Here is a 9,955-nt window from a genome sequence, read left to right as displayed (position 1 = left end):
AGATCCTGACGCGTTCTAGGTCACCCTTCCAGCACAAGGACAGGGAGGTCAGGGACAATGACTGTGGAGGCCAGTCATGCAGCTGGGCTGACACGTGGACTCTCCACCCAGGCCTGGGCCCCTATCTCACTGCAACTTGGACTCTAGCTGTGGCCCAGCAGGGGGAGGCCGGAGAGCCCCTCACCCCACCAGTGCCACCAGCCCCTGACCACCCACCCTCACTGGGTCTGATAAGAGACCCCACCCCCACAGCCCTCTCCCCTCTCCAGACCAATGGCCACAGCCCAGCCCCCACCCTGGCTCCGTGTATATAAAGGGATCCTGGGGGTCGAGCACCACAGAGGCCTGTCCTAAGCACGCCCAGCTCAGCTACCACCATGTCTCTGACCAAGGCAGAGAGGACCATCATCCTGTCCATGTGGGACAAGATCTCCACTCAGGAGGATGCCATTGGCACTGAGGCCCTGGAGAGGTGAGTGCCAGATGGGCTGGGATGGAGCCAGGTAGGTGACGGTGTGGGGCCAGGGAGGACAGGGGCCAGCGAGGAGAGACCAGTGAGGAGGGAAGATGAACTGCATGGACTTCTGGCTGACCCTATGCTCACTGAGGCCTGAGCAGGGACAGGCCCAGGATCTTCCCAGAGGAGCACAGATGTGTTTCTTCCAAGGCCTCAAGTGCCTAAGGAGGCAGTCAAGAGACTACAAGCACTAACATCAGGGTTTCTAATCCTGCGGGAAGGTGATCCCAGGTAGTTTCCCTGAAGAGATCTTCCTTGCCATAGGGCTGGAGAGGGCATTATTTCTGGCAGACCGTTCATCAGGAAGCCTGGTCAGGGGCTGGGAAGGGGGTTTCTGTGGCCAGACAAGAGGTGAAAAGGGGCTGGAGCCCTACAGTGGGTTTGCAGGGTCAACTGGGAGCAAGGAGACCTTGGAATAGGGCTGAGGTGGGGAGCAGGGGCAAGGTTGGGTGCTGGGAGGGTGTGGAGGCAGAGGGCCTCCAGACCATGGGACCGAGCTTGGGCGAGCGGCAGCAGTCTGAGAGCAAAGTGGGTGTCAAGAATGCGATGCAGCTGCTGAGCTGGCAGTCCCCGTGGCGAGGTCGCATTTGGGTCTTCAGGCTCAGGAAAGGAAGCAGGGATCTTGGGGAGGTGGACGGGAGGCCGCCCTCCTCTGGCATTCACACCATGCCTGCACGCAGGCTCTTCGCCAGCTACCCGCAGACCAAGACCTACTTTCCGCACTTCGACCTGCGCCCCGGCTCCGTGCACCTGCGCGTGCACGGTGCCAAGGTGGTGGCCGCCCTGGGCGATGCGGTCAAGAGCATCGACAACGTCGCGGGCGCCCTGGCCAAGCTGAGCGAGCTGCACGCCTACATTCTGCGCGTGGACCCCGTCAACTTCAAGGTGGGCGCGGGGGCTGGGGTCCTGGCGGGGACGAGGAGCGCGGGAAGGGGCCGGGTCTCGGCCGAAGGTGCTCCGCCCCACCCCCAGAGCACGCGCTCCCGCACCCGGGCCGCTCACTGAGCCGCGCTCCCGCCCCTCAGCTCCTGTCCCACTGTCTGCTGGTCACCGTGGCCTCGCACTTCCCCGCCGACTTCACGGCCGACGCCCACACCGCCTGGGACAAGTTCCTGTCCATCGTGTCCTGCGTCCTGACCGAGAAGTACCGCTGAGCGCAGCCGCCCTACGGAGGGCGGACTGCGGCCCCTTTCCTGCCCCTGAACCTTCCGTAATTCCTCTCCGGATTCTCCAATAAATGGATGAGGACGGAGTGGCCCCTGCGTTCAGTATTGGTGGGAAAGGGGGGGAGTGAAAGAAAGCGAGAGCCGCAGGAATGCGGCCGACCCCCGTGTCACCAGCGGCTTGAAGGCCACCCCAAGGGTGCTGTGGGGCGATCCGTGCGCCTGCGGACCCCAGAGTCGGGAAGGGGCAGAGCAGGTCAAAGAGGCGTTTGCTCCTCTCCTGCTTCCCAAATCGCCCAAAGATTGTTGCTTTACTCAGCGTGTTGGGTGCGCGTCGGCGCTCGGGAGGCTTTTCCTCAAAGCCTGCTGTCATAGCTCCCGCGCTGCGGGGACCCATGATACGATCCCCCGTCCCGCGGGGAAAAGGGGGTTCCCTGCCCAGCGCTCTTTCTCCCAATCCCTCCACTGGCTCCCTCCTGGAGAGGTTCTAACTTTGCCCGCGCGGGAGTAATTCCAGATCCAGCTAAAGCCTGCAGCAAAAGCACGCACGCACAGCCGCGTGAGGCACTGCGGGCAAGCTGGGGCCCCGCCAGGCGGTGGCCTCCGCGGCGATCGGGACCTGGGCTGGAGACACTTCCCGGTGCTAGCCGAGGGTCCCCGCGTTCCCGCCGCCGTCCTGCAGATAAGGGCAGGCGGGGTGCCTGGGGTGTGGGGAGGCTATAAGGAGGCCGGCGCGGCGGGAGGGGCCCCCAGAGCACGCCCCGCCAGCGCCATGCTCAGCGCCCAGGAGCGCATCCAGGTGGCGCAGGTCTGGGACCTGATCGCCGGCCACGAGGCGTCCTTTGGGGCGGAGCTGCTGCTCAGGTGGGTTGAGGCGGGGTTTCCAGGCTCGCAGGGAGGCGGTCACAGGGGGTTGGGGCCGGAGTCCGAGGAGCGGCCGAGGCGGGAGATTTCCGGGTGTCTGGGCAGTGCAGGCGCTGGGAGGACCCCAGGCGGCCGCCCTCCTCACTCACCGACCTGCTCCGTCAGGCTCTTCACCGTCTACCCCAGCACCAAGAGCTACTTCAAGCACCTGGGCTTCTGCCCTGACGAGACTCAGCTGCTGACCCACGGACAACGCATGCTCGAGGCAGTGGGCGTGGCCGTGCAGCACATGGACAACCTGCGCGCGGCGCTGAGCCCGCTCGCCGACCTGCACGCGCAAGTGCTACGCGTGGACCCCTCCAACTTCCCTGTGAGCCCGCCCGGGCCTCCGTAGGGTTCGCGCGCGCGCAGCCGGGGTTGGGGCTGGACAGGGAATCGGCAAAGGCAGTCCCCCTTTCATCCGCCCCTTCTCCCGCAGCTGCTGATCCAGTGTTTCCAGGTGGTGCTGGCCTCCCACCTGCAGGGCGAGTTCACCGTAGAGATGCAGGCGGCATGGGATAAGTTCTTGACCGGCGTGGCGGTGGTGCTGACCGAGAAGTACCGCTGAGTCCCCTGCCCCGCCGGCTTAGATCTCTGTATGTCAATAAACAGGCCTCAAACGGCCGGACCCTGCGCGTGTGTGGTCTTTGCGGAGCGGGTGGGCTGAGGTTATTGCGCCTTGGCAGAGAACCTCCGGGTCCTGTGTGGAGCCTCCCGGAATCTTAGGGCGCGAACCCAGACCTCTGCGCAGAAAGGAACAGGGGCCCAGGACTCTCAAATGGGGACAGTTCCTGGGTTGACATTCCCGGGTCTGGGCAGGGTGTGGATCCCCAAAGACTTGAACAAAACAATTGCCCTCCTGTGATGGGGAATTGGGGGGTGGGGGCAGGTGGGTGCTAAGATGAGGAAGGTTCTCAGGGTGCAGTTCATTTCCAACACACCCACGGTGACACACCGTTCACAAAGCACGTTTGCATTCATTCACTCATTCATTCATTCTCCCTCCATCCCTTCTGCTGGGGGCTACCAGCTGGAATCCTCACCTCTTTGGCAGACAAATGCAGGCACCTAGGACCAAGGGTCAAGTTCCTGGCCAGAGGTCAGAGTTAGGGGCCAGGACCCCTCTGACCTTCTTTGCTTCCTCCCCTCCCCCTGGCGCTCAGTCGGCAGTGAACTTTGCCCTAGCCAAGTTAGCCCCTTCCTCTGAATCTCCTGGGGTGGGGGACTGGGGTAGGAACTCCTGATGGCCACGATCAGGCAGACAGAGCAGGTTTCTAACCCCGTTCACACAACAGCTCTGTGATACTGGACATGTCCAGGAGCAATCTGATCCTAATGCATCCGATGTAAACACAAACAAACAAAAAGCTGACCCCTCGCTGGGTCTTTGAAATAATTTATAAGATCAGAAAGCAGGGTCAGTACCTGGCAGGCCCAGGGCCACCCAACCTCCACTCCAGCCCCAGCCAAACCTTTCAGTCTCTGCGGGTCCCCCAACCAAGGCGTTCCTCTCCTTCACCCCCAGACCCAGTCCCCAGGGTCAATCTCTCCCCCCTCCCCGACATTGGGGCAGGAATCTTAGCGCTCTACTGAGAACCTTCTCCGACAACGGAACGAGGCCAGGGAGAGGGACTTGGGGAGCTCGCTAGATTCTGAATGAGGAAGGTTTCCGCTAACAATCTCCGTGGGTGCAGGGAGCACTGAGCCCGACCTGACCAGACGCGCCCAAGTCCAAAGGATGCCGGAGGGTAAGCTCTGACGGTGCCTCCGCCGAACTACCCACCCCACTCCGCAGTCGGTGCCCGCACCTGTTACCCTGCGGTGGTGGGGAGTGCCTGCTCACCATTAGGGGAAGGAAGGCTTGGAGCACCTGATCCCACATTATCTCCTTCACCCTCATTGTTTACATGGACAATCTACAGCTCTTGGTCCTGGGTAAAGTTTGGTGCGAAAACAGCTTGTTTCACTTCGGAAAATACTGTGCTCTCCTTCCCAACCAGCAAATACCCCAGGTTCGGAGCCAAAAGCAGGTGCACAGCGGGTGGGTCGGGAACCTGTGTGGGCTACCTGGAACCACAGGACTGGAAGTGGAGGGTACCAGAGAGAACTGGATCTCGGTCTGCGCTGGACGGGGAGAGGGTGGCCTTGGGACCCCCACCAGCACTCACTGGGGACACCTCCTGGCACCGGGCCAGCCAATGAGCGCGGCCCGGGCGGGCGTGCCCCTCGTGCCCCAGGCATAAATGCTCCGCACACTCCCCGCCCGGCGCATTTCTGGTCCTCACACAGACTCAGAAAGAACCCACCATGGTGCTGTCTCCCGCCGACAAGACCAACGTCAAGGCCACCTGGGATAAGATTGGCGGCCATGCTGGCGAGTATGGCGGAGAGGCTCTGGAGAGGTGAGGACCCAACCTTTCCCTGTTGGGATCAGGGCTCGGGGACCCCTCACGACCCTTGTCCTCCACCGCCCCACCTAACCCTGGCTCGCCCACCCCTCCCTCCCGCAGGACCTTCACGGCCTTCCCCACCACCAAGACCTACTTCCCCCACTTCGACCTGAGCCACGGCTCCGCCCAGGTCAAGGCCCACGGCAAGAAGGTGGCCGACGCGCTGACCACCGCTGTGGCCCACATGGATGACCTGCCAGGCGCCCTGTCGGCTCTGAGCGACCTGCACGCGTACAAGCTGCGTGTGGACCCCGTCAACTTCAAGGTGAGCACGCGGGCCGGCCGGGAGAGATCTGGGGCAGGAGGGCGCAGCGGGGCCTGCTAGCAGGGCGGACGGCCCCCGGGCTCCGGAAGGTGGAGCGCAGGCGGCCGCTGACGTCCCTTCTCTCCGCAGCTCCTGAGCCACTGCCTGCTGGTGACCCTGGCCTGCCACCACCCCGCGGATTTCACCCCTGCGGTCCACGCCTCCCTGGACAAGTTCTTCAGCGCCGTGAGCACCGTGCTGACCTCCAAATACCGTTAAGCTGAAGCCGCGGCGGTCCCCCTGCCCGCGTCCCGAGGCTCTCTGGCGCTCGGCGCATCTCAACTTCCCGATCTTTGAATAAAGTCTGAGTGGGCTGCAGCCTCTGTACGCCTCCGTTCTCTTTGTCTGCGAACGTGCCGCGGCGCCTGGAGGGGGTGGGGGTGGGGGGTCTCCTCGCTTCGCACCAGGGACCTGTCCGCAGCGGCCAGGAGAGGGAAGGCAAGAAAAGGGCAGAGGAGGGGAGTGGGGTGGGTTCTGCTGCCACTGCCTGGGATTCCCCATCCGCACCTGGAGTGGTCCCTTGCGTGCATTCCATGTCCCGCGTTTCATTTCAGAACTTTGCAGATTCCGCTCCCATTTTCTGAAATGATGAACCGGGTTTCCATCTTTACATTTTATGACACACACTTGGTCTGAGAGTTGATGGGTCTCCAGCCTGGACTTCTGAGCTCCCCCACTGCTCTCCCTGAAGTTGGGCAGTGGGGAAGACCAGAGGTCAGGCTCCTCGAGTCTCACGGAATGGCCCCTACCCATCAAGTGCTTCCCAAGTACACACACAGTCTAGATGGAATCGGCATGAGCAGTGCAATTGCAGAAGCCAGGCAATTTCCTGGTGGTGCCTCTTTCTCCTGGTGTCACTTCCAGGACACTCACTCTGAAGATACTGACATCCTGGGGCATTGTGGATCTGGAGGCCTGGTTTTGGGGGCCAGCTCAGCAGTTACTGTGTAGCCCAGAGGCCCACCAACTCCCCCCACTCATACACACACTGCAACGGAGAAGAGCCAGGTCCTGGGAGTCAGCACTCCCACGTACTTCCTCCCCTCAGAGCAAGCCCCTAGGGCCTTAGGCGTCTGGTCCCGGCAGCCATCCAGGCCCGAGCCCTCAACTAACAGCAATGTCTTTTCTTCTCTGGGTCCAAGAGTCATCCTTGGAAAATGAGATGGCAGGTCTCTGCCTCAGTTTGTGATACTTTTAGCACAGCTGGGGGCACAGTATGAGCTCTCAGTAAGAGGCAGTCTTCCTTCTTTTATTATTAGGAAAAATGAGGGCCTGGGCTAAAAGTGGAAACAACCCAAATGTCCATCAGGGGATGAATGGATAAACAAAACACAGTCTATCCATACAGTGGAATATTATTTAGCCATTAAGAGCTATGAAGTGCTCACTGACACAGCCCACAGCGTGAAGGAACCTGGAAACGGTGCTAAATGAAAGAAGCCAGACAGAGAAGTGTGTGATTCCATTCACATGAAATATCCAGAATAAGCGAATCCACAGAGACAGAGAGCAGACTGGTGGGACTGGAGGAGAAGGGTTATGGAGTGACTGCTAATGGGGACAAAGTTTCCATTTGGGATGATGATAGTGGTGGTTGCCCAACATTGTGAAGGTGGTTAAAGACACTGAATTGTACACTTCAAAATGGCTTATATGGGGGGGGGGGTGCCTGCGTGGCTCAGGCAGTTATCAGACTCTTGATTTCAGCTCAAGTCATGATCTCAAGTTTGTGAGATGGAGCCTGGCATCGGGCTCTACACCTAGCTTAAGATTCTCTCTCTCTTCTCTGCCCCTCTGCTCTCTCTCTCCCTCTCAAAAATAAAATAAAATAAAATGGCTAATATGGTAACTTTATGTTATATTAATTTTACCAAAAAACAATTTTTTTTAAGTAGGCTCCACAGCCAGCGTGGAGCCCAACACGGGGCTTGACCTCAGGACCCTGAGATCAGGACTTGAGCTGAGATTGAGTCAGTGGAGTAACCAACTGAGCCACGAGGCGCCCCCCCCCATTTTATTAATGCGTAGAGTGGTGCCTGGCACAGAGTGAGTGCCCGGTATAGGTATCAGGTATTACTTTTGACATACATCCGAGGCATTTAATAAATGTTTACTGTCCTGAAAGGAACATCTGCTATGAGCCAGGCGCTTGACATTTGTTACCCACTTAATTCTCACAACGGTTTTGGGAAGAGGACATTTTTATGTTCATTTTACACAATAAATGCGAAAATAGACTCCGAGAGTGTCATAATAGGCTCTGGAGGAAGGGAGGGAGAATAAGCTGACGATCAATGTCAAAATCCACGCTAAAATTCAGTGTCCCCTAATACTAACGATAATAATAATAAACTATTACTTTCCATATAGTAAACACTACAAAAGTGGGGTCGCGCGGTGCATGGCCATGGGGAAGGTCCCACGCTCCGGGACTCCTCAGAACCCGACTCTACCAGCAGAGGTGCGGCGCGGACGCGGCGCCCCCTGCAGGCCACGGGCGGGGGGGCGCAGAGAAACCACCGGTCGCGCAGAGGCAGTGACAGGGCGCGGGGCGCGCGCGGCTGGACGCAGGCTCCGCGATGGTGCTGTCCGCCGTGGACCAGGCGGCAGTGCGCGCACTGTGGAGGAAGCTGGGGAGTAATGTCGGGATCTACGCGACCGAGGCCCTAGAGAGGTGCGGGCCAACAGGCCCCAGCGCCCCATCGGCTCCCGGGCTTTGCGCCCGCCGCGAGGAAGTGCCCCCCGCCGCTCCGGGTGCCCCTTCTCCCCAAGCTTCCTCCCCCGGGCCGCACTTCACTCGCCCTTCCTCCCGCAGGACCTTCACGGCCTTCCCCACCACTAAGACCTACTTCCCCCACTTCGATCTGAGCCCCGGCTCCGCCCAGGTCAAGGCCCACGGCAAGAAGGTGGCCGACGCGCTGACCACCGCTGTGGCCCACATGGATGACCTGCCAGGCGCCCTGTCGGCTCTGAGCGACCTGCACGCGCACCAGCTGCGTGTGGACCCCGTCAACTTCAAGGTGAGCACGCGGGCCGGCGCTGGACCGGCTGTCGCCGAGGAAGGCGGTGGGGGAAAGGTGGCTCCGGGCGGGACGACTCCCTCTCCCCGCAGTTCCTAGGCCATTGCCTGCTGGTGACCCTCGCCCGGCACTACCCCGGAGACTTCGGCCCAGCCATGCACGCCTCGCTGGACAAGTTTCTGAGCCACGTGATCTCGGCGCTGGCCTCCAGCTATGGCTAGACTCGGAGGGGGGCGTCGCAGGACCCCCCAGCTGCCCCTCCCGCGAGTTCCAGAGTTCGAGTAAAGTCCCCGCAAGAAAGCCTCAGCCGGCGCGCGCGTGTTCTCTCTGGGGGCGCGCGCGGGTCTGCGGGGTGGGGGTCTCAGAAACGCCGGAGTCTCACCCCACCGTCGTCAGACCCGGGCGCGTCCCTGGCTGCCCTCTGGGCGCCCCGGGCGGTCGAGGGGAGGATCAGGTCGCCCCCACCCCCGGCGCCTGAGGCGAGCTTGGGACCCTTAGTAGTGCCCCGGCCAACGAGGTCCGGACTTCTTCCAGATCCCAGCACGCGGGGTCGGGACCCTCCGCCTGGCCCCGGACCCCGCCAGAACCGCGAGCAGGGTCCAGCCTCGGCGAACGTGAGGGAGCGGCGCCCCCTGCCGGCGCGGCCCGGGACCTGCGCAGACCTAGGCCCTGGAGGGAGGGGCCTGGGGGCCCTGGAGGGGCGGACCTGGGGGGGCCCTGGAGGGAAAGGCCTGGAGGTCTTGGAGGGGCCTGGGGGCCTTGGAGGGAGGGACCTGGGGGCCTTGGAGGGAGGGGCCTGGGGGCCCTGGATGGGCAGGCCTGGGGGGAGCCCTGGAGGAAGGGGCCTGAGGGGGCCCTGGAGGGAGGGTCCTGGGGGCCCTGGAGGGGCGGGCCTGGGCGCCTTGGAGGGGTCTGGGGGCCCTGGAGGGGCGGGCCGGGGGCGGTTCCCTAGAAGGAGGGGCCTGGGGGGCCCTGGTGGGAGGGGCCTGGGGGCCCTGGAGGACGGGTGTGAAAGCCCCTCCGCCAGACCCTGGACCTGGTTGGATGGCTGGAGCCGTGTAGCAGACAAGGTGCATCAGGGAGGCGGGCTGGAGCCCTGCCTGCATCCCACACTTGCAAGGAGACAGACGTCAGAGCGTGTGTTTTTATATTTTTCCTCTCAAAATCAATCAGTCATTGCAGAAACTTCAGAAAATACCCCACTTACTGCACCTTCCTCTGTATCCCAGTGGGTCCAGCACATTCATTATTTCTTCAGCTCTTCACATGGGGAAACTGTGAACAAATGGGGAGGATATGGGGGTCAGATTAAGAGCATGCGTGTGACACCCCCCCCCACACACACACACGGGCAGTAGCAATTCCATGCAGACATGCAACAAGCTAACATTTAATGTGTAGCCTTTCAGGTCCTTCCAGGAACATTTAGACATGCTTTTCTTAAATGGTATCCTCAAAGTGACACTGGAAAAAGTGGACACATTGGACTATATAGAGAGGAAAAAACCTCGGTATGGGGAGGAAAAAAAACATGAAAAGCAGCACAGTTAAAAGAGGAATTAGAGAAAAATATTTGCCACAGATGGCAGTTGAAGGGT

The 9,955-nt window shown here is 61.0% G+C and overlaps 4 protein-coding genes across 4 annotated transcripts; all 4 read left to right on the top strand.

Annotated features, from left to right (window-relative positions):
* Positions 1-377: 377 nt before the first annotated feature.
* Positions 378-1,717, top strand: LOC116645609 (hemoglobin subunit zeta-like). The gene is made up of 3 exons (XM_032425945.1): positions 378-472; positions 1,198-1,402; positions 1,543-1,717. The coding sequence occupies exons 1-3, from the start codon at positions 378-380 to the stop codon at positions 1,669-1,671; spliced, it is 429 nt and encodes a 142-aa protein (XP_032281836.1). The 3' UTR covers positions 1,672-1,717.
* Positions 1,718-2,401: 684 nt separating this feature from the next.
* On the top strand, positions 2,402-3,211 carry HBM (hemoglobin subunit mu). Its single transcript, XM_032425944.1, has 3 exons — positions 2,402-2,544; positions 2,710-2,914; positions 3,023-3,211. The coding sequence occupies exons 1-3, from the start codon at positions 2,453-2,455 to the stop codon at positions 3,149-3,151; spliced, it is 426 nt and encodes a 141-aa protein (XP_032281835.1). The 5' UTR covers positions 2,402-2,452; the 3' UTR covers positions 3,152-3,211.
* A 1,613-nt stretch (positions 3,212-4,824) lies between these two features.
* On the top strand, positions 4,825-5,660 carry LOC116645607 (hemoglobin subunit alpha). Its single transcript, XM_032425943.1, has 3 exons — positions 4,825-4,985; positions 5,094-5,298; positions 5,428-5,660. Exons 1-3 carry the CDS (start codon positions 4,891-4,893, stop codon positions 5,554-5,556), a joined length of 429 nt encoding a protein of 142 aa, XP_032281834.1. The 5' UTR covers positions 4,825-4,890; the 3' UTR covers positions 5,557-5,660.
* Positions 5,661-7,871: 2,211 nt separating this feature from the next.
* On the top strand, positions 7,872-8,655 carry LOC116645530 (hemoglobin subunit theta-1-like). Its single transcript, XM_032425818.1, has 3 exons — positions 7,872-8,011; positions 8,153-8,357; positions 8,450-8,655. Exons 1-3 carry the CDS (start codon positions 7,917-7,919, stop codon positions 8,576-8,578), a joined length of 429 nt encoding a protein of 142 aa, XP_032281709.1. The 5' UTR covers positions 7,872-7,916; the 3' UTR covers positions 8,579-8,655.
* The last annotated feature ends 1,300 nt before the right edge of the window (positions 8,656-9,955 follow it).

This window comes from Phoca vitulina, unplaced genomic scaffold, assembly GCF_004348235.1.
Source record: "Phoca vitulina isolate PV1807 unplaced genomic scaffold, GSC_HSeal_1.0 scaffold33, whole genome shotgun sequence".
Taxonomy (NCBI): Eukaryota; Metazoa; Chordata; class Mammalia; order Carnivora; family Phocidae; genus Phoca; species Phoca vitulina.
The sequence above is the reverse complement of the archived record's forward strand: the minus strand, read 5'-3'. Positions and strand labels throughout refer to the sequence as shown.